We start from the raw sequence: 23616 nt of genomic DNA on the forward strand, positions 1-23616 counted from the left end.
AGTGTTTCTACAATTGTTTTTTTCATCTTAATTGTTTTCTTCTGAAACTGTTGTAATTTGTTCCTCATGGTGATTGATATTGGGCATGACCTAGTTCTGTAGAGCCCTGCCATTAATCCCTCACCCCCCAAAAATGAAAAAAAAACAGGAGCATATTTTAAAAAGAATGAACAGAAATAATGAAAGCATCAATTGTTTTGATGATATTTGTACTTTTTAATTGAAAGATATAGGAGGAGAAGAGATAGATTGGTGGAGCTGGCTCCTGTAGCTCCAATACCCACAATGCGGGGGCCATTCAAAGCCTACTGTTATAGGTCATTGCTGGATGGGATTGAGCATATTGCAATGGTCAAAGTAAGTTACTTCATTCAAATTAGCGAACTTGTTAAACACTATTTTCGGTTTGATTTATTTCTTATTTGATTATTAGTGTTTTTGTGTTGTTGGATTATAGCTAAGTAGCGAAAAGAGATGCAAATGGTAAGATAAAAGACTTATTGTGTATTATCATTGGAAATATCAAGGCTAAAAAATTGCATTGAGTGTTGCCATGCCATGCACTGTTTATAGTGATATTATAGAAAATACTTTATTTAATACTATTCTCGGTTTGATTTATTTCTTATTTGATTAGTGATATTATAGAAAATACTTTATTTAAAAATGATGATTATGCAAATACATTTTATGCTGTTAAACTAATTCAAGCATTTTTACATTATAAAAAATATTGTTGACTCTTCGTGGAGAGCAGACCAATATATTAGTTATTATATTATTACATAATGATTATTTAAAAAAAAATATTGAGATGATACTTTTTTTTATTTTTTAAATTTATTTTTTATATCATAACATCAAAATAATACAAAAACATCAAAAAATATTAATTTGAAGTAAAGAAAAAAAATAAAAAAATAATTTAAACTTTTTTAAAAGTATTTTTAAAATGTAAAAATAAACATGCTTTAATAAGAAAATTTAAATCAGCCTCAAATGAAAAAAAAAAGTCTCATCAATTTATTTCTTCTTTACAGCATGAAAAAAAATTAATTAAGAGGAAAAAATTATAAGAAAATAAATTAGTTGTTGGTATATTAAACACTACTCTGTTATGTGTTATTCATAATACTACTGTAGAAATTAGTTATTATATTATTATGTAATAGTTATTGTTTTAAGAAAAATATATCTACATAATATATTTTTATTTTTTTAAATTTATTTTTTATATCATCATATCAAAATAGTACAAAAACATCAAAAAAAAATATTATTTGAATTAAAGAAAAAAAATAAATTTTTTTCAAACTATTTTTGAAACACAAAAACAAACATGTTTTGATAAGAAAATTCAACTCAACCTTAAATAAAAAATAAATTATCATCACTCAAATTTTTTATAATATAAAAGGAATCCCACCAATTTATTTTCTCTTTACCATATGAAGAAAAAAATTAAAAAAGAGAAAAGAAGAAAAAATTAGACATATCTTAAAAGGAAAAAAAAAATAGGAAAAGAAATTAATTAGTTGTTGGTGTCTTGGGTGTTAATTTGTTGTGCATTATTCAATATTCATGGTGCTATTTTAAAATTTATTTTATTTAAAAATGATGATAGTGAAAATATATTATGTATTTTTAACCAATTTAATCATTTTTATATTTGAAAAAAATTGTTATTGATCCGCTGCAAAACACAGGATAATATGCTAGTTATTATATTATTACTTAACACACACACACACACATATATATATATTGAGATAATATTTTTTTATTTTTTTTTCAAATTTATTTTTTATATCATCATATTAAAATAATATATAAAAAAATATTAATTTGAATTAAATAAAAAGCTTTAAAAAATAATTTTTTAAAGTGTTTTTAAAATACAAAAACAAACTTCTTTTGATAAGAAAATTCAACTCAACTTTAAATAAAAAAAATTATCATCACCTCAGTTTTTATACAATATAAAAAAATATCATTAATTTATTTTTTTATTAACATATTAAAAAAATTAAAAAATAATTAAAAAATAAAAATACTTTCAAATTCAAATTACCAAGCTCAAAATTTCTTGAGGTAGTAGCCAAGCCAGGTCCAATAACATTGGCTACGGAGCCAAACCCAAGAAGCCTCGAGTATACACAAGGAGCCTAAACTCATTAGTTTTGTGGATCTACATTACTGCTAAAGAAACATCCGTATTCCTGCTAAAGTGATTTTTGTTTGGCTTTCAAGTCGGACCATGTAGAGTTTGATCTGGTTGCTATATCAAATCCAGCAGATTCTGATATAGAAGATAAAAAAGATAATATCCTTGGCACTCAATTTTTTAATATAAAAAATAGAAAAATCAATACTTTCTTGATATTAGAGTGTTACATACCATATAAATACTTTATATTTATAATATAACGTACAGTACAATAGTGTTATATTCTAACACCTTTTAAAATATAGAATAATGTTCTCCATCTCTTGATTATACGTGATTTTCTTTTTATTCATTTGGGAGGTTAGGCAGTAATAGATTTTTTATTCCATATTAAAAAAAAAACAAATTCAAAGCCCACTATACTAGCAATGGAAAAACCAAAATTTGATTTGAAGTTTCAGCGACTTTGTAAATTTGGTTTATTTGTTGTTTGATCGATCTGCCATTATGTTGTTGGATTATTCTAACAATTGGATTTCAACAGGCCGTCCAAGATTAAGTGGGTTTGGTTTATTTCTTGTTTGATTACCAGTGTCCTTGTGTTGTTGGATTATAGCTAAGCAGCCGGATGAGATATAGAAGGTAAGATAAAAGCCTTGTTGCGTATTATTATTGGATATATTCAAGCCATTAACATTTTAGAAGAGGAATATAGCTAGTCCAGCCGTTCTAACAATTCAATTGTCTTTTCCACTGAGGATATGGGTTAATTAGTTTAATATTTGAAGGACAATCTTACATTTTATGGTGGAGGAATTTGTTTTTACTTGAACAACAATATTTACAAGCACAATTTCTTTTGGAATGGCTTGCTGCAGAGATCAGTATCCGTGCATATATTGGCTCTCTCTCATTAATTTGAGTACTTAATTCAGTGCATGCTAGCTAGAACATAACAAAAGAGCTTGTATCTGTGCATGCTCTATGGAGAAAGAAAAATCTCCAGGTACATTAGGGGCCCTGATTGTGGGTGTCACTGGCATGGTAGGATTTAGCTTAGCAGAGGCTCTAAAGCAGCCAACAACTCCAGGTGGCCCATGGAAAGTGTATGGCGTAGCAAGGCGTCCCTTGCCAAGTTGGTTTCCCTCTTCCTTGATCGACTGTTTCCTATCTCTCGATGCCTTAGACCATGAAGATACTAAAAACAAACTCTTTCCTGTAGCCCATGAAATCACCCATGTCTTCTGGATTTCCAGAGAACTTCACGACAGTGAAGAAGTGAACATCTCCACGAACTCCACCATGCTAGCCAACGTGCTTAATGCAATCAAACCCGCTGCCCCTCCAAGGCTCAGACATGTCACTTTGCTAACCGGAACCAAACACTACATGGGTCCAATACATGACCCTTCACTTAGAGGCGAGCTTGTCCATCAGGAGCCACCTTTCAAGGAGGACCTAGGCAGACTTCCCTACCCCAATTTCTATTATGCCTTAGAAGACTTGGTTGCGTCCTATTTGCCTTCAATCACACACTCAGTTCATCGCTCATCAATAATAATAGGTGCGTCTTCAAGAAGTCTGCATAACACACTGCTTACTCTGTCTGTTTACGCCACAATTTGCCGATACCAGGGGTTACCATTTCGATACCCTGGAAACAAATACACATGGGAGCACTTCTGCGACATGTCTGATGCAAGGGTGCTAGCTGAGCAGCAAATATGGGCAGCGGTGACTGAGGGAGCTAAAAATCAAGCCTTCAATTGCACAAATGGTGATGTTTTTACGTGGAAGAGTTTATGGGGAGTCCTGTGTGAGGTCTTTGATGTGGAGTTTGTGGCCTTTGAAGAGAGTGATGAGAAGTTTGATTGGCTGGGGATGATGAAGGGTAAAGGCAAAGTGTGGGATGAGATCGTTGAGAAATTCGGGCTGTTTGAGACGAAGATTGAAGATATTACTTGTTTTGAAGCACTTGATGTGGTTTTGCATTTTGGGTTTCAACATGTCTGTAGCATGAATAAGAGTAGAGAATCTGGGTTTCTAGGGTATGCTGATACACTAAAGAGCATTCCAATGTGGGTGGGGAGACTGAGGGACATGAAAATCATACCATGAAGATGATGTCCACTCCAATCAATGCTTAGCTTGTTTCTTCTCAATGTAAGAAAAATAATACAAGAGTTTAGCTAATGATGCAATGTTTTTCATTAAATGCTATTTTTCTCTCTATTGATTTCTAGTTAAATTATAAATTTTATGTTGTTTTTCTATTCCGTTAATTAGGATTCTAATTTTTCTATCTTATAATTTTTCTTCCTAAAACTTTTTCTATCTTATAATTTTTCTTCCTAAACTCATTCCCTCAAGCTAAACCCGTCAAGCTTTCCCTCGGTTCTTCAAGCTCACATCATCTTCCTAAACTCATTATTTTGTTAAGGCTTTGAGAAAAATAAAGGCAAGAAGCTCTCTCTTCTTAGTACTCTAATATCCTATCTTGGTTTGATTGAAGAAGATAGATTCGAGGAGAAGCCTTTAATTAGCACATTTAAATGCACTCATTTTATTTATTACATTCTTGGCCAACGCTTAATCTTTTATGTTTCTCATTTGCTCAAATGTTCATTTTCAAGTTCTTATTTTTCTGATTAACTTGTAAATCTAATAGTAGATATAATTGATACTATAAAACTAGATATTAGATTATAATTATCTAATAGTAGATATAATTGATACTATAAAACTAGTTATAAAACTAGTTATTAGGTTATAATTTTATATTAAAATTTTAAATTTTTATGTATCATTTTATTTACTTATATCATTATGATTTTTAAATTAATCCATCAATAACTCTCATCTATAACCATCATAAAAATTTGCTCAGATTCTTTACCATTTTGGGTCAAAATAGCATAATTGCATATAAAATTAGCTGATATCAAAAATCAATGTTTTTTACGCGTAAAGTTATGCATTATTTTTCTTAGAATTATACTCTATTAATAATAATATTGTATCATTTTTTTCCTCCCCAATTTATAAAAAACTTATTAAGATAATTACTTTATCTAGAATTTACATGATTTATTATTAATTAGATTAATATTTCACTAATTTATTTATTATTTTATTTCATATAAAATTTAAGTTAAATTTCTAAAGGTTTCCACATTCCATCCCATTTATAGAAAATTTTTCTTTTTAATTATCATTTCTCTACCAAAAATTACCTTACCTTTTCCAGCATTGATATACCAGTGTTAAGCTGTGTGTTTACAATGTTTTGTTTGAAAAAAAAAAAAAAAAACAGAGAGAAAGAGAAAAAAACCTAGGCACATGGATGTGCCCTTCCGATCTCATGGATGCCTCGGGTTTCTGTGACGCCAAGCGCGCAAACCTTTCCTCCCATACTTAAGTGTGCCTTTCCTTTCTTAAATAGCCTTTAAATTTTTATTTTATTTTTTTATTGAGTTTAAAATAAAACTCTCTTAAAAACAAATTTATTAAAATAATAGTAGTTAATTACATAAAAATAAAATTTTAAAAGCACTACCCTAGTATTACATATATACTATATCTTTTGGTGTATAAAAAAGCTTAAACTCAGTTTAAGATTCAAAAGATAGCACCGTTTTATTTTTATTTTAATGAAAAAAAAGAAAAAAAATAGAAATTGAGCCTGAAAGTGGACTAGATCCATCAAATTTTACTGGGCTGTTGTTACATTTTGATTTGGTTTATATGTTGTTGGATTAAATAATTATAGGGCATTTTAACAATTCAATCTCGTTTTCAGGCCATTCATTTCAAGTGGGGTTTGGCTGCATTTCATCATATCCACGTTGTAAAGAGATATATTTTGGCATTGTATTCTAAAATATTTTTGAATTTTTTTTACTTTTTAATTAATTTTTTTATATTTTTAAATAATTCTAATATATTAATATTCAAAATAAATTTTAAAAAAATATTATTTTAATATATTAGAAAACAATGTAGATAGCATAGCATTCCATAGCCACCGAATTCCCGTTGTCTATTCCGAGGTTGCTCAGCACATCTAGAAAAAAGCTTTAGTTATTCTTGTTGCAGATAGCATAGCATTCCATAGCCACAGAATTCCCGTTGTTTATTCCGAGGATGTTTGGTCGGAAATTTCCGAGGATTGAAAAACGTGATTATATCTTACTAAATATATGTTATTTTGTGTTTTAAAAGTGATTTAAAATTTTATTATTATTTAAAATTAATTTTTTTAATGTTTTTATATATAAATATCAGCAAAGAAATATTTTAAAAATTAACCATTAAAAAAAAAAAAAAACCTCGAAAACGTATGCGCAAAATGGCTCTGTTATTGAGCGTGCAATATATGCTTGGGCCAAAAAGAAACAGAATTGGGCATTCTTTATGGAGAAAGAAAACTCTTCAGATGCATCAGTTGCCCTGATTGTGGGTATAACTGGCTTGGCAGGATTTAGCTTGGCTGAGGCTCTACAGAAGCCAACAACTCCAGGCAGGCCGTGGAAGGTGTATGGCATAGCGAGGCGTCCCCTGCCAAGATGGTTTCCCGCTTTCTTGGTCGACGGTTTCGTATCTCTTGATGCCTTAGACCGTGCCGATACAGCAAACAAACTCTCACCTGTGTCCCATGAGATCACCCACGTCTTCTGGGTTTCCATGCAACACCATGGAAACGAAGAAGTAAACATCTCCATGAACTCCACAATGCTAGCCAACGTGCTTAATGCACTCAAATCCACTGCCCCTTCAAGGCTCAGACATGTCACTTTGCTAACCGGAACCAAACACTACATGGGTCCAATACATGACCCTTCACTTAGAGGCGAGCTTGTCCATCAGGAGCCACCTTTCAAGGAGGACCTAGGCAGACTTCCCTACCCCAATTTCTATTATGCCTTAGAAGACTTAGTTGCGTCCTATTTGCCTTCAATTACACACTCAGTTCATCGCTCATCAATAGTAATAGGTGCATCTTCACGAAGTCTGAATAACACACTGCTTACTCTATCTGTTTATGCTACAATTTGTCGATACCAGGGGTTACCATTTCGATACCCTGGGAACAAATACACATGGGAGCACTTCTGCGACATGTCTGATGCAAGGGTGCTAGCTGAGCAGCAAATATGGGCAGCGGTGACTGAGGGAGCTAAAAATCAAGCCTTCAATTGCACAAATGGTGATGTTTTTACGTGGAAGAGTTTCTGGGGAGTCCTGTGTGAGGTCTTTGATGTGGAGTTTGTGGCCTTTGAAGAGAATGATGAGAAGTTTGATTGGCTGGGGATGATGAAGGGTAAAGGCAAAGTGTGGGATGAGATCGTTGAGAAATTCGGGCTGTTTGAGACGAAGATTGAAGATATTACTTGTTTTGAAGCACTTGATGTGGTTTTGCATTTTGGGTTTCAACATGTCTGTAGCATGAATAAGAGTAGAGAATCTGGGTTTCTAGGGTATGCTGATACACTAAAGAGCATTCCAATGTGGGTGGGGAGACTGAGGGACATGAAAATCATACCATGAAGATGATATCCACTCCAATCTATTCTTAGCTTGTTTCTTCTCAATGTAAGAAAAATAATACAAGAGTCTAACTAATTAATGATGCAATGTTTTTCATTAAATGCTCTTTTTTTCTCTATTGAATTCTAGTTAAATTATAAATTTTATGTTGTTTTTCTATTCAGTTTAGGATTCTTCTTTTTCTATCTTATATATTAAAGAGATCGCTACATTAGAAAAAAAAAATATTTAGCATTAAAATTATCTTTCTCTGTGCAGACCTTTTTTCTTATATGGTCTGGTCCAAAAAAAATAAAAATAAGAGAGACAGAGAGAGAGAGATTATAATTTTATTTTGTGTCAACTTTAGGTTGCCTTAGGCATCATCTTCCCTGTACTTAAGGCAGAAGGAATTAGAGCAGCCTTCTTACCTGTAACCATGCCAACTTACGACAGAACACCTCCTGAGTCCTGTCCATTAATGATATGGAAACGAGAAAACTGTAAAACAGAATTATAAGTGGCGCTCTATTTTACCAGATGAACAACTTAATTCTTCCCAGAATAATAAACAGAATAAACTCAGCTGAAAATAAGTATTAGTTGGTGTTATTATATACATGAGCATTTTAGTTTTTTGATAAGTTTTTAAAGCTGGTGGTGACTATAAAGTGTAATTGTTTGTTTAGGATGTTTAGGTTTTTTTTTTTTAATGAAACAATGTCATTTTAATTAAAAATAATAAGCCTTATTAACCCAATAACTACTTAACCCATTTTTTGCATTAAGATCTAGGCTGAGTTTGACAACTCTATGTATTGCATAAATCATAGCACAACTAGGCCGCAAACCCAATCTAATTCTATAGCCCAAGAACTGCAGTCATAACGCATTTGACGCAAGACTTAGTCAGGCCTAATATTTAAGCCATTGTTAAGGGTTGGTTCAAATTCAGATGGAGCCCAATTTGCTCATTTCCCAATCTAAAAGGCATCCCAGGACACATGTCGGATTCATTTTTATTTTCTAAGCAAACGAAAACATGCAAGAGAGAGTTCTTAGGAGGAGAAATTAAGTTATTTATGGATCTAACTTATCTTTTTAATGTTATGACTATGAGCATACCACCAGGCAAATCGTGCAATCTTGTTTTAGGATACACTAGTTTACTGCGCTACGAGTCATGGCTTCACCTGGCAAAAAAACTAATTTACCATGCGCTTAACCTAACAAACTCGTGAGCATCTCCATGAACTCCATCATGCTAGCCGATGTGTTTGATGCATATTAATCAGCTACTCTTTCACGACGACTCAAATGTATTAGAAGCTGTTTAGTAACATAGATGCAAGTGAGGTTTACTCACAATCACATTTATTATTATTTAATTAAAAAAATAATTTATGCTAATAAAGCCCATTAATTTTATAATTATACTCTAGGTTTTATAAAAACAGCATTTTGCTGCTTCTCGTGAGAGAGAATTACTGAATGGTGGAGACATTTTTCATTATTTCAGTTGGATTAAGTTTGGTACAAAACTAAAAGTATATTAAATTAGGTTTGACCCAATAAAATAAAAATAAAAAATAATTTTTTATTTTTAATTATGTTTTATTAAAAAAAAATAGTGTTAAACATTATTCAATGACATTATATAAATTAGACGGAGATCACTTGATAACGTAGTATTTATAGAATTTAATCGCAATCCTAATTTTATTTCTAATTATATTTTACTTAAAGTTATTGCGCTTTTAAAAAATTTAAAAAAATTATAGTCCTTATCGTATATATTTTATATGTGATAAAATTGTAGATTTTAATGAAATAATAAAAAAATTATATAAAATATTATTTATTTCATGATATAATAACAATAGTTAAATCTATAATATTTAAATGAAAAACCATTAATATTAATTTATATTTTTTTTAAATTATCTTATAACCTCAATTTCAAATGCATTTTTAACTAAACATATTAAAGTTAGTTTTAGTTCAATCTCATTTAGTTAGTTTTAATTCAATCTCATTTTCAACTAAGTTTTAATTAAACATATATTTTTCCAAATTAATTTTTACTAAAAATAATTTTTATAATATAATTTTTTTAAATCACAACTACAATAACTATTACAATACCAAGCACACCCTTACTTTGCAAACAGGCACGGAACAATACTTTGGTCAGATATTGGATCCTTCACTTGAAGGCAAAGGCAAACTTGTCCACCAGGAGCCACCTTTCAAAGAGGACCCGGATAGACTCCCCTACCCCATTTTCTATTGTGCCTTGGAAGACCAGGTTGCATCATATTTTCCTTCCATTACACACCCAGTTCATCGCTGGTCGATCATAATAGGTGCTTCTTCAAGAAGCGTGGACAACATATTTACTAACTCTACCTGTCCATGCCACTATCTGTCAATACCAAGGGTTACCATTTCGATACCCTGGGAACAAATACACATGGGAGCACTTCTGCGACATGTCTGATGCAAGGGTGCTAGCTGAGCAGCAAATATGGGCAGCGGTGACTGAGGGAGCTAAAAATCAAGCCTTCAATTGCACAAATGGTGATGTTTTTACGTGGAAGAGTTTATGGAAAGTCTTATGTGAGGTCTTCGACGTTGGATTTGTGGCCTGTGAAGAGAGTGATGAGAAGTTTGATTGGCTGGGGATGATGAAGGGTAAAGGCAAAATGTGGGATGAGATTGTTGAGAAGTATGAGTTGTTAGAGACTAAGATTGAGGATATTACTTGTTTCGAAGCACTTAATGTGGTTTTGAATTACAGGTTTCAACATTTCTGTAGCATGATTAAGAGTAGGGAATTTGGGTTTCTAGGGTATGCTGATACACTCAAGAGTATTCAAATGTGGGTGGGCAGATTGGGAGCCATGAAAATGATACCACGAAGATGATGTCCATTCCATCTATACTTGGTTTTTTAGCAATATAAGATATTCTTTTCTCAAAGTACGAGAAATAATACAAGAGTGTAACAAATGAAGCAATGGTATTCTTATTTTTTCTCCAGGTCCACATCTTTCTTTACAGCAATTTCTATAATCCTTGCTCCTTGCTCTCCTCTAGTCCTTTTCCCATTTATTTCAACAACCCGTGCACCTTTTCATCTGTTATAAGGATGGCAAAGCATAACAAATAAAGGATCCAGGTAGAGAGCAGAAACGTTAGTAATATCACCTAGCAACAGACTCAAATCGTCTGGCCAAGGATCATCGAGGAATGTTACTAAGATAGATTTTAACACTCAAAATGCACAAGTAGTAAGCAAAACAACGCCATTAAGGTTTACTTTCAACTCAACAGAGGAGTTCCCCAATGTTGATAATCAAAGACAATATGGCAACTACAGAATCATGAGCTTGGAAAGTAATGAAAAGGTCAACAAGACTTGAAGTCTACTTCCAAAATATATCATGCCTACACACCTAGCATTACTCAATTTACATAACACCAACCCACTCCTCCATGCCCACCAAACAAACGCAGGATCCCAAAACCCCAATCTTGATCAAAATTGTATCATAGAAAAATGGCAATCCAGCATTCACCATGGGAATGACTTCAAACATGCAAACAATTCAAGCATCACAAAACACAAATGTTACTAGTAATTTAACAACCAAAACTACACTTACATTATTCAGATAGATCCAAAGCCTAACTATTTTCTTACCCATATAGATCAAAACAACCCAATTAAACACTCCTAATTGCCCTCGGCTCGAATACCAACTGACACTAAGCATACCTTTGTCTTACCATCTATTCTCCAAAACACCCCACCCTCAACCCACACCAACACTGCAATCCAAATTCCAAAATGTACCTCAAATCATCAAATTCCCTTTATCCTAAATTAGCTACACACACAATGTTTTTTCTATGGTCATGAAATGATAAATTCGGGATTAATACCGAATTAATATATAATGTTACTGGTTTAGATCATGCTAAAAAACAATTGCAAATTAAATGACTAGGATAACAATTTGAGTAACTTTTAATCTAAAGGTGGATAATTCATTTGTTTGCATAGCTTTACTTATTAAAGATTGGGTAAGAAAATATAGACAAAATAGTAATAAAATTGAAAAAAAAATCATTCTCATGTGATAATTATTCCATCATAATCTACAATTCTGAAATCAAATCGATTCAAATTAAAAGGGCAAAAAGAGAGAGAGAGAGAAGAAGAAGAAGAAGAAAGGAACCTATCCTCATCAAAAAATGCATACTCGCCAATTAAATCCTGACCGTCCATCAAACATGACCAATCTCTCCCAGCTTCTCAGCTCCATCAACTACAATGCCAACGCGTTTCACCGAATCAAACAACGGTAACACACGCTTTCTATAATGAATCGGCCTTGACAACTCTTCGTTTAAATCAATATAGATGTTACTAACACCAATTCCCTTTAATCTAAAACCTAATTTCTCTCCGACGCGCGACGCCGCTTTTGAGTCCCAGGATTGGCGAGGGTAGCGAGAGAGAGTGGAGTTGCGGTAGTGAGAGAGGAAGGATTCTTTCTCAGCGGAGGAAGCCATGGCGATTATTGTGGAAGTCGTCGGATTTGTTACCTGTGCTGTTATTTTCCGGCAGGACAGGACTAGCCGAAGGAGATGTTGTTGATTCCCTGACATTTTTTTATTTTTTTTTAAGACAGACACTGGAAAAGAGGAGGTGTTGAGGTTGGTGGACTTGGGTAGTTTATAAGTGGGTTAGGTTTTGGGCTAATTGATGATAATATAAAAGTATCAATGGGCTTTATTATCAGGCCCTATATCTTGACTAAATTTTTTTCTCAACGGGTATTAAATATAGTTACGAGGCCTGGCCCAGCCTATGACCCGACTCAAGGTATTTTTTTCAGGCATTATTTTTAAATTTAAATAGCTAGTTTACACCTGCATAAGAATCTTTTATTTCTGTTTTAAAAAAATTCACAAATTATAATATATATATATATATATATATATTATGATACAAGTTAAATTATTTTTTAAAAAAATAAAATTTTCTCTCATTAAATTAAAAAATATATTTTTTTAACATAAAAGTTGTATTTGAAAGTGTGATAATGATTGTTTTTTAAAGTATTTTTTATTTTAAAATGTATTAAAATAATATTTTTTATTTTTAAAAAATTATTTTTAATATAAGTATATCAAACATATCCAAAAACATAAAAAATAATTTTAAACGAAAACATTTAAGTTTTTGTGAAATATCTTTTTATCAGTGAAATATATCTTAGTAAAATAATTTTAAATTTAAATTTTGTTGTCTAACATAAATATACCTAGTGGCTATGAAAAGAAATATTACATCTTTTACAACACATATATTTAAAGTATTCTCATCATATTAATTTTAAGTTTACAAAATAAAATATCTTAAAGAAACAATGTCAATTATGTGTGCATACGTGTATTTTTATCAATAAAAAAAATTAAAATCTCTAATGAAATAAATTTTAAAAATTTCAATAATTCTATTGTCACAATAAATAAAATGTGAAAAAAAAACCTTTGTTGCAACTAAAAAATGCATTATTTTTTCAATTCTTTCTTTCATTTTATTTCTCTAATTAAATGTTAGAACTGTGTTAGTGTTAGTTTGAGGGGGGGGGGGGGGGACCATTGTTAGTAACACTTGGATTTTTATTTTATTTTATTTATTTATTTATTTTATTGCCATGAAAGTGGGGCTTAGGTTCTTGATCACAAGTAAATAAGCAGTTTCTTGGAACTAATCAATGGCAACATATAAAAAGTCACAAAAACCTCCTTCCCACTTGAGGATATATGATTTCAAAGGAAAAGGACAGACAGATACAAAAAGGGCAGGCTTCTTGCTGCACCAAATGTAAAAACAACAGGGCATATTCTCTTTTATATATTTAATATTTGCCCACTACATAGACAGGAGAATGGAAATATATTTAAATGAAAAAGATGCAATCAGTCAACAACTTTCATTACATCTACATAGGACAAAAATCCAAATCCCATCCCTGTCGTTTACTGATCATTTGCTTCAAATTTCTTAGTCAAAAGCTATAATCTGTCTTCAGTACTCTCTTGCTTGATGGAAGCTTTGAGCTATCCCTTAATCCCTTTAGCCCACCATTTTCATTACCTTCAACTTTATCTCCCTCCCCTTCTTCAATATCTACCTCAAAAGCAGGATGGTTGAGGATGTTTTTGAGCAATTGTGTCCCTCTGAGTGCATTTGTCAAAGGCAAGTGACCTTCAGGAGTATCATCAGTAAGATCCCAAATGAACTCGTTAGGAAAAGCCCTGTAGTTGTATTGCTCAACCTCAGTGTCAAGCTTCTTCATCCACCCAACTTTGATGAAGAACCTGGTGAAGTCCTTGTTAGCCTTCAGTTGCCATATTCTTTTCTGAACACTGTATCCAAACTTGTTGTTGCTGTGATTTTTCCATAGTTCGTCGATGACTTTAAGGTCTTCCTCAGAGATAAACTGGACCTCGGAGAAGAAGACATAGCCACGCGTTTGTGCCGCTTCACCAGCTAGAACAATGAGAAGTCTGCGGGTTTCTTCATCGGCTTCGCGGAAGTTTTGGTTCGAGAGATGTTGCTGGAGGAGGTCAAGGGAGTGGGTTATGGAAGTGGAGGGAGTAGTGGAGGTCGTGGCGGAGATGGAGTAAGCGGTGGTGGTTGTTGGGGAGGAGATAGAGAGGGAGAGAGAAGTGTCGGTGTTGATGGAGATGGAGGTGGTAGGCTTGAGGAAGAGTGAAGAGGGAGGGGTGGTGTCTGTGGGATGGAACTTGAGGAGGGAGTGATGATGGTTGAGGGACCGTAAAGAGTTGGTAGCCATTCGAGATAGAAAGAAAGGGCAAGGAAAAGGGTCTGAAAGCTGTGGAATCTTCTAGATGATGGAAGTAGCAAGAAGGGATGCTATGACTTTGATGGAGTGTGGAAGGACTTGAGTGTGGTTCGGATTCTAGGTGGGAGATAAGGGATTTGTGAAGAAAGACGTCATCAAGTGCAATACAGAGGTGGATTTTGATTGGGTAGATGTGGGTGAGGCTAGATCCCCCCATCTCCCCTCTCCTATTCACAAGTAAAGATAGGAAACTATGTTTGCCACCATAAAACAAAGGACAAGAAAACAAAACAAAAATCAAAGTGCCATTCCGGCCTTTGCCTTCAACAAGCAAGTCGTGCTAACACATGCCGAAGGCATCGGGAAGTGTTTGACTAAACTTTCCTCCATCAATTACAGAACAGAGAAAAGTTTGGCTTCAGTTGATGGGTTTCATTTACTCATTTCAACCTGTGAATGCATTGCTGAAAACTAACATTTGAGAACACGTTAAGGAGGAGCCAATCCCTGATCAGCTAGAAAATGATCATACCACTGCTTTCCACGGGCATGATTGATCCATTCCCAGTTGCTTTCCTTAAGGTCTCTTGCATATTGTCCCCACAGCCCAAACAAGGGCTCTCACTCAACTGGTAACAGCCAAAATGAGGGATAGAGAGCAATTTCAGTTAGAAGCAACAAATACCACTTAAGAGCACTCTCAAAGGAAAAAATAGCAACTATAGAGCAATAATATTCTGAGAAGTCGAAGAACTTAAACTCATGATCCAGACCAAGCAGTTTTGATAAGTGGATGACGATCTTACTACATAGGAAACACAAAAGCACAGTTAAAAGATGAAGTTCATAAAGCTCCAACGGTATCAGTTACCCTTCCTCAAATATTTAACTACATTAATCCAGAATGACCAAGCTAATTGGATTTACACTTCTGATATCTAAAAGATGGACCCCAGCAGGATTACAAAGCAGGTAATGCATCCTGGGATACAAAAATCTTATCTTAATGTGGTCTGCACCCAGCTAATTAGACTAATCTATGTCTTATGTTTTGTAGGATCTCTACTGATTCAGAACTAATCAAGCATCAAAAACCTTCATGTTGTAAAACTTCGCCAAACCAGGAGCAGTTCCGTCAGACACGACGTTATCTATTATGGTGAACTTCTTATAGTTTGCTTTGAGGGTTTCCTCTTGCTGCTTTGCAAGCTTCTCTTCTTGGGCCAACTGTTGCTGCAAATGAGAATCGCAATTTAAATGAACATAACCAACCAAAACATATTAAAAATCTACTCGAAAAACATGCAAGCGTCAAGCAAGTAAACTGAAATTCAATGGATGCTGTCACATGAACTTACCTGGAGCAAAAATAAATCTTCAGCAGCATGCTTTCTGACAAGACGCTTAATTTTACTTGCCACTTCAAAATCAGGGTCATTTCTGTCCACCCAACGGCACTGTATCCTTCTACCAGGCTTGATTGGGCGATCATCAAACATCTCCACTTCTGCACGAAATGCTCTAGCAGGCCGAGGCATCCCAGACATCATGAAGGGGAACTGGGTGATCTCTGAAACAACAGCTTCAGCTTGTCTAAGACACTCCATTTCCACTAAGGCACAGCATGGGATATTTTTGGGTCCTGTGTAGTTCGGGATAAACTGCACATTCTTCACAGTCCCAAACTGACCTAGAGCTGTTCTCATGACAGATTCAGTCACTTGTGGTGAAAGGCTGTCAATGTAAACAGTACGTTTCACCTTCTCCAGAAACGCAGCATAGTCTGCTTCAGCTGTGGAAGTAGAATCCATATGGGATGGCACACTCAACCTATAACAATACATCCAAAACCTAAACAAGTTAGACATTCCCAGTTTTTCAGTCCAAAAACACATTCCATCATAATTAGCCTTTACAACTAAAGTCATATCAATAACATCAAATTCATAAATCAAATAATACATACATATCAGAAATTAAAAATCAAATGAACTTTTTTCCAAAATAAAGCTTCCAGAGTTTTGAAAGACTGATATAATGATGTTGCCACATGCTCCTATCCTCCTTGATTGCTCTAAATGTCATTCCATATAGTTTATTATTCACATCATGAACAAAAATAGACCCAAACCATAGCCACATAACTGGAGACTATCTTCCCATTATCCAAACCTACAACTTGATTTATCAGTCGAACATAAAATTCAGTTTCATTACTGCTGTACTCCAAGAAATCGAGACACGTGCTATATTCATAGATATAACCACACAAGAACGAAAGAATAGTACGGCATATCAATAGCATAGTAACCATATCTAGAAGGAAAATAGTAGAAACCATCTTGACCAAAACCCACCCACCATGAATTTTGCAATTGGGAACCAACACAAAAGCAACCCACCAATGCTGTATCAACAGAATGAATAGTGTGGAATGCTAAGGCTGAAGTGACTGTAACACCTCATTTTACAGCGAATCACTTATGCACCTCCCAAACACACATGAGAAAAATATGAAAGAACAGTACAGCATATCAACAACACAGTAACCACAACTCACTGACAAAAAACCATATCCAAAAAGATATTAGTAAATCCCCTCTACACAGCCTCAAAACTAAACGACCAGAATCCACCCACCATGTATTTGCTATTTGGAACTTAAAAAAACAACATAAAATCAAATCAACTGAATTCATAAAAACATTCCCTTGTTCAAAACTTCAAAGTTATCAACACAAATTTTATCAAAATGATTTGGAATTTCATAGCTTTAAGCTATCAATGAGTTCATAACTATCAGCAGTACATTAAATTATTTAAAAAATAACAGCAAAAAAACTGACATTTTCTTCGCTTTCAGCTACTTTCTCATAAAACAAACAAAAACCCTAAATTTGAAGCGGCCATACCTGGATCGTGGATGAACGATCAAATTGAAACAGAACTAACGAAGGTGAGAAAATTTTGAAGGGAGGTATTCTTTTACGAGGATGAGAAATCAATTGGTAAAATAAAAAAGAGAGCCCCGAATCAGGGAATTAGGCCCTTTTTTTAATTTGGGCCTCCCGAGCCTTGATTATTTTGTTAAAGATCGAGCTCTGCTCAACCCAGAGTTAGGGTTGTAGGCTGAGCAAGTTCACAGGAAGGTAGGGAATAACCTGGTTTTTTTATTAAAATAATACTATTTTAATTCTCGCGTTTTTTTTTTTAACGAAACAAGTATGATTATAATTTTTTTTAATAAAAATACCCAAACTAAATTTTTATTAAATAAAAAAATCTTTGAGCTAATACTTAAGTTGTTGAATGATTAAATTAATCTTTAAAAATAAATACATTCTAAATCTTTGAATGAATTTGTTTTTTAAGTTGTTTTTATTTTTAAAAAATATTAAATTAATATAATTAAATTATTTTTAGTAATTTTGATCTATTAATATAAAAAATACAGTATAATTAAAAAATATAATTTTAATATATTTTAATTAAAAATTAATTTTAAATTTCAAATATAGATATGAATGCGACAAAAATAACCTAGACTAGCTAGGAATCACAGTAGCTAGGTCCATGTTGCTGGATTCCACACGTTAACATTATCTAACATATTATTTTGTGATTTACAGCGGATTAATAAGAATTCTTTATTTTAAATATTACAAAAGTATAAAATATAATTTTAAATGTTTTAGGTTTAGTTTACGGAGTCAAACCCCCTTATCATGAGTCTATTATTATATTAAAATAATATAAAAAATAATTTGAAGTAAAGAAAAACATAAAAATATTTTTAAAGTACAGGAATATATATATATATATATATATCATCCAACAGTTATTGGGACCTTTGCTTTTATTCAATATATATAAAAATTGAAGCTAAGATTAGTTGGTTAATCGATAGCATGACTCTAATAATAATAATAATCATGCATGTATTTCATGTTAATCTCAGGGATGATTTTAAAAAACACTGTGAATTGACTTGGGTTGCATGTATAAATAAAGGATGAATATTTAATTTATTTTTTATGTTGAATAATAAATAAAATATAGATAGGGATGGTTGTGCGCTACGACGTAAAAAATGCAAAACGACAACTAAATGAAATGCCCCCACGCAGGATCGAACTACGGACCTTCAGTTTACAAGACTGACGCTCTACCACTGAGCTATAGGGGCTCTTATACGCACAAGCAAATAATACTTAAATAATATATGTGATAGTGAAACTCTTTACCACCTTAAAATATGTGAACATTTATTATTATTGATACACACGTCTATGATATCAATTCAGACCGTGAAAGTTTCGTTTATGCATGATGTTCTTAACCCATTTAGTTATAACTGTATTTCCTGTTATTTATGTTTGATTGCATGGCTAGCTATCTAGGCATCAAGCTGCATGAATGCATGGGTCAAAAGGCAGAATTTGCTTTGATATTTCAACATGCAGCCACTCTCAACCTTGCTGAAGCTGACTAACAGGGATTAAGCTTCGGGATGCTCTTGTAAAACAGGAGGCCTGGGTCTTGTTTGGGGTTCAAATTAACCTCTGGTATTTCATCATATTAATCTCCAGGAGGGGAAGGGAACGGTTCGTGAAGTATGAAGCAGCAAGACAGCCTGTGGATAGAACATAAACAAAAACATGCACCTTCTGAAAGTGTCGGAACCTTATGAAGAACCATCTGATGGTAAGAATTGAATACATAAATTGCCAGCTGAAAGTTACAAGATAACAAAGTAATTGTCATGCTGATGGTAGAGGTAGAATCACTTGGCGTTCCAGAAAATTACCCTTTTTTTTTGAAAAAAACAATTTCGTTCTACAAGAAACCAAATGCAAACCCAACAAACCACAACCAAGAAATCAAAATGCTTCAGGCACTCATTTCAGAAGTTATGCTGCAAGAACAATCTTTCTTGAGGTGAAGCAGGTCCAATCTCTTCCTCCAAACTCCTCAACCCATCCCCGACGTTTGCCACATAGCCTAAATTTCTTGTTGAGGTTTTGCCATCAACATCTGCATCGGAGGCTGAAGACTTTCTCCCTTGGGAGGAAGTAACACTAGGGAAAGTTATCCACGATGGCGCTCGAAACTCGATCCTTTGGTCTTCCCCTTCTATAACATCAGTTTCTGAGACCGCTGATCGGTTCGAAGATCTTTGAGAAGATTTCTTGTGCAATCTACTGCTTCCAAGAACAACTTCGGTTGGCAATATTGGTTGGTCATTACTTGGACTGCCCATCAGTTGTGCAAGGGCACGTTCCAAAGCTGTTGTTACTTTATCCATGGATGGCCTTTCCTTCCCCCTCATTCTGACACACTTGCAAGCCACATTTGCAATCCTTTTCAAAGCTTCAGGATCGGATGGAGGCTTCAAAACTGGGTCCAATATGGCTGGTATATCTCCTGCTTTGATCAGGGGAACTGCCCATTCGACTATATTTCCTTCTTCGTATTGCATATCTATGGCCTTTCGGCCACTGAGGATTTCCAAGAGTAACACGCCAAAGCTATAAACATCGGATTTGGTTGTGAGGTAGTGAAGCCTATAGTACTCAGGATCAAGATAGCCAAGAGTTCCTGCGGGTAGCTCAGCCAATGGCGAGCTACTATTAGCTGGCCCCAACAAAGAAAGGCCAAAATCAGACACTCTGGCGTTGTGTTCTTCATCAATGAGAATGTTCGAAGATTTGATGTCTCGATGAATTACAGGTGGGCAAGCGTAACCATGCAAGTATTCAATTCCCCTAGCTGCTTGTACTGCAATGGTAACCCTTCGAACCCAATTCAATTGCTCTTTTAAGGCAGGGTTCTTTCCATGAAGATGCTGGTGCAAGGATCCATGAGCCATGAATTCATAAACCAGAAGCCTTTCTCCACCTTCTTCACAATAGCCAAGCAAGTTGAGCAAATGAGCATGGTTTAGTCTTGATAGCAGATCAAGCTCAGTGTGGAATTCTTTCGAGTTTTTCTGCTTATCAGAACACACTATTGCCTTTTTCACCGCAACAAGTGTCCCATTCCTTAAAACCCCCTTATAAACACATGAGAAACTTCCTTTTCCCACTAGGGATTCTTCCTTGAATCCGCTGGTGGCCTTCTCAAGTTCCTCATAAGTGAACATCTGTGCCCTCCTTAACTTGATCTCATCCATGTCGGGACGGATTCTTCCGTTATCTTTAGAAACTGAAGAACCGCTACCGATGTTTTTCTTGGTCTTTGATTGTTTTGCCGAGCATTGACAGTTCCTCAAACTATAGCGAACATACAAAATAGCAGTTGTTGTCACAACCACCACCAAGAGCATAGCAAAGCCAATCTCCGCAATAATGACTGGCAATTGCAATGACCAAAACCTGTTCTTTTCTTTAGCATTATTGGAATATAAAGAAGAACAGTTTGAGAAGCATTCTGATGAATAACAACTGGAACAATTATAATCACACTGACGATCTGATTTCGAAGTGCATTTGGTTTTCTGGTACATTTCAGCAGGACAGCCATTACTGCAAGACAAGCAAGCACGAGAGCCTGGAGATGGGCACGGTGTGCTGGCACCAACAAATTCAAAGGAACCGGGAGGGCAAGGAGTAGTTTTGCAGAGTCCAGGTGAAACAGCTAGGGGAAGAGAGCTAGGGAACCCAAGACCCCAGCAAACAGGTAGGAGAGATTTCTCGGCAAGAATTCCACAAGTGAAGTAATTTCCAGCAGCTATTTCGTACACCTTAATGCCAGTAGGAGTCGGAGTGCTTGGCTTTACCATATAGCCCCAACAAATCACCTCGCGGTCGTAACTCTTGATTCCACAAGCATGGAACTTTCCTCCCACGACAGACAGCATAGGATCACTCGGAGGCAAATCAACATTTCCTTGATTCAAATATGCTGCTGATATCACAGAAATCTCTTCTTCAAGGTCCAAGCTCCTTCCCCAACAGAAGGCTCGTGAATTCACCCCCTCTAGAATCCCACAAACATGATATCCACCAGCTGCAATATTTTGAAATCTCCTTTCTTGAGGAATCAAGCTGATTACACGGCTACTAGCCTGATCACCCCAGCAGAAAACAGTCCTATTCTCGGAAAACAATCCACAATTAAAGTCAGAACCAGCTGAGATTGATTGAATCTGCCCATCAAACACATGGTTCGTTGTCATGTTGTAACCCCAACAGTCAACAAGAGAGAGGTTTCTACGCCTGCCTGTTAAAGGCTTTCTCAAACCACATAAATGGTAATCGCCCGCACTGATTTCTACATACTCGGCCTCTTCCATCATAGGCTGAGGCACACCTGGTCGAAGATAGCCACTACTTCCCCAACAATACGGTCGGTTAGATTCCAACAGTAGCCCGCAAACAAAGCCATCTCCAGCAGTTAGACCAATAAAAGGGAAATGAGCTGGAGTTCCATAGATTATAGCTGAATTTGAACCATAACAATTCACAAGATGAGACCCATCTGATTTTATACCACAAAAGGCAGGACCTTTCTCACCATAAGAAATGGCAATGGAAGACATGGAGCCTAAACCTGAGACTAGCCACCATAAATCTGATAGAACCACAAATTGAACCACAAATCCACAATTCCGTTTGCTAGTCATCAAGACCCTAATAAGGAAATCTCTAACAGAATGGCTCCAATTCCCCATCACACCAGCCAAACCCCAAGATACATAGATATGAAATGCCACCAACCTGATTTTTTTTATAGTTAACCACCAACACTACAGGTAGACAGGGACTTCATTGAGGAGGACTTGCATGTTAGCTAGCCTCTTAAACCAAGATGTAAAATTCTGATGTCTGTCATTGTTCCACAACATAAACCAGCAAAGAATGCGAAAATCCATTAAGAACAACACCTAAACACCAAGCCATACTCCTTTTTTTGCATCCAAAGACCACAACACACTACCCTCAAGCATATGCAACAATGGAGAAGAAAATGTGATGAACAGCACAAATATACTTGAAGCTACTGATGGTCAACCAAAAAACAAACCAAAATCCAGAATAAAAGAACTGGCTATCTTAACACAAGAACCTCTACAAACTACAATCTTACAAAGACAACACCTTAAGTTGAAAATCCAAGAACTTGTCCAGGTGTTTATCTCTATACCTCCCTGCTTTAAGAAAAGAACTTACCCTTTAACTGAAAGTGAGACTTCTGCAAGTTCTGGATCAAGAAACTCGCATTAGATCACATTTAGAGCCAAACCTCAGCTTCTTTCAAGTATACCTTCAACCCCCCCTCATTTTTAGTAAAAAGGGCTTCTCTCTTTTGCATGTAGGCTACTGAAGAATGCTAATGCAGTTTCAAGAAAAAGAAAAAGAAAAACCTTGAGGTGGGATGAGTATGTTGATGATGGTTACAGGAGCATTGTGGTTTCAGGCAAGAGAGAGAGAGAGAGAGAAATAAATGTCCATAAAACTGCAGCTTCTCAATACAGGCAGGTGTAGGTGAAGACAATAAATGAGGTAGTTAATGCTATATGATGTTTTTCATGCCATGTTTACTGCACTCTATAGCTTTTGTCAAACCTCTTCTTTTTAACTCTTTCGCTTCTTGAGTCAAAGTGTAAAAACCACCTTCTTCTTCTTCTTCTTCTTCTTTGATGGGCTCTCATGCATGGCTTTGGCCTCCAACGAATATACTGTGCTGAGTTACAAATTTTATGTATAAGAATTCACTATAATTAGCATCCTCCAAAAGATTTCTCAATGATTATTATCATAATTATACTAACCGTCATAAAGATGTTATGATTGTCCAGAAAACAAATTCAAGAAATCCTGCACGCTATTTAATAGTTGCTTAAAACCTTCTTTTGTATGGTTAATGACCAGTGAATTATGGTTTAAGTTGATAATTCTCACTTAAATTTCAAATTTAAATTTCATATATGGGTAACGTACTTGGGATAAAAGTTATTACATAAGATTCAATTTATAGATCAACCCTTAATTTTAATTTTTTTTTTAAATACTATAAAATAATATTATTATAAAT

The 23616-nt window shown here is 34.5% G+C and overlaps 7 protein-coding genes and 1 non-coding gene across 10 annotated transcripts; 3 read left to right on the plus strand and 5 right to left on the minus strand.

Moving 5' to 3' along the window:
- The first annotated feature begins 3151 nt into the window (after positions 1–3151).
- On the plus strand, positions 3152–4387 carry LOC105134444 (3-oxo-Delta(4,5)-steroid 5-beta-reductase-like). The gene has a single exon (XM_011038851.1). The coding sequence runs from the start codon at positions 3152–3154 to the stop codon at positions 4283–4285; it is 1134 nt and encodes a 377-aa protein (XP_011037153.1). The 3' UTR covers positions 4286–4387.
- A 2152-nt stretch (positions 4388–6539) lies between these two features.
- On the plus strand, positions 6540–7831 carry LOC105134390 (3-oxo-Delta(4,5)-steroid 5-beta-reductase-like). The gene has a single exon (XM_011038787.1). It carries the CDS (start codon positions 6581–6583, stop codon positions 7712–7714), a length of 1134 nt encoding a protein of 377 aa, XP_011037089.1. The 5' UTR covers positions 6540–6580; the 3' UTR covers positions 7715–7831.
- Positions 7832–10185: 2354 nt separating this feature from the next.
- Positions 10186–10620, plus strand: LOC105134445 (3-oxo-Delta(4,5)-steroid 5-beta-reductase-like). The gene has a single exon (XM_011038852.1). It carries the CDS (start codon positions 10186–10188, stop codon positions 10618–10620), a length of 435 nt encoding a protein of 144 aa, XP_011037154.1.
- Positions 10621–10626: 6 nt separating this feature from the next.
- Positions 10627–12461, minus strand: LOC105134389 (uncharacterized). Of its 3 annotated transcripts, none has more exons than XM_011038786.1 (2): positions 11962–12461; positions 10627–10833 (listed from the first exon to the last, which is right to left on the minus strand). In XM_011038786.1, exon 1 carries the CDS (start codon positions 12368–12370, stop codon positions 11987–11989), a length of 384 nt encoding a protein of 127 aa, XP_011037088.1. In that variant the 5' UTR covers positions 12371–12461; the 3' UTR covers positions 10627–10833; positions 11962–11986. The 3 variants fall into 3 exon arrangements, with proteins under 3 accessions (XP_011037088.1, XP_011037087.1, XP_011037086.1); XM_011038785.1 differs by having other exon boundaries at positions 10627–10825; positions 11938–12455; XM_011038784.1 differs by having other exon boundaries at positions 11938–12424.
- Positions 12462–13496: 1035 nt separating this feature from the next.
- Positions 13497–14799, minus strand: GUN4 (protein GENOMES UNCOUPLED 4). The gene has a single exon (XM_011038788.1). It carries the CDS (start codon positions 14569–14571, stop codon positions 13780–13782), a length of 792 nt encoding a protein of 263 aa, XP_011037090.1. The 5' UTR covers positions 14572–14799; the 3' UTR covers positions 13497–13779.
- A 484-nt stretch (positions 14800–15283) lies between these two features.
- On the minus strand, positions 15284–17656 carry LOC105134392 (RNA-binding (RRM/RBD/RNP motifs) family protein). Its single transcript, XM_011038789.1, has 3 exons — positions 17493–17656; positions 15939–16410; positions 15284–15813 (listed from the first exon to the last, which is right to left on the minus strand). Exons 2-3 carry the CDS (start codon positions 16389–16391, stop codon positions 15661–15663), a joined length of 606 nt encoding a protein of 201 aa, XP_011037091.1. The 5' UTR covers positions 16392–16410; positions 17493–17656; the 3' UTR covers positions 15284–15660.
- Positions 17657–18694: 1038 nt separating this feature from the next.
- Positions 18695–18766, minus strand: TRNAT-UGU (transfer RNA threonine (anticodon UGU)). The gene has a single exon. It is a non-coding gene; the product is annotated as a tRNA-Thr (tRNA).
- Positions 18767–19254: 488 nt separating this feature from the next.
- LOC105134394 (serine/threonine-protein kinase-like protein ACR4) lies at positions 19255–23045 on the minus strand. Its single transcript, XM_011038790.1, has one exon. It carries the CDS (start codon positions 22250–22252, stop codon positions 19484–19486), a length of 2769 nt encoding a protein of 922 aa, XP_011037092.1. The 5' UTR covers positions 22253–23045; the 3' UTR covers positions 19255–19483.
- Between the last annotated feature and the right edge of the window lie 571 nt (positions 23046–23616).

Source organism: Populus euphratica, unplaced genomic scaffold, assembly GCF_000495115.2.
Source record: "Populus euphratica unplaced genomic scaffold, PopEup_1.0 scaffold67.1, whole genome shotgun sequence".
Taxonomy (NCBI): Eukaryota; Viridiplantae; Streptophyta; class Magnoliopsida; order Malpighiales; family Salicaceae; genus Populus; species Populus euphratica.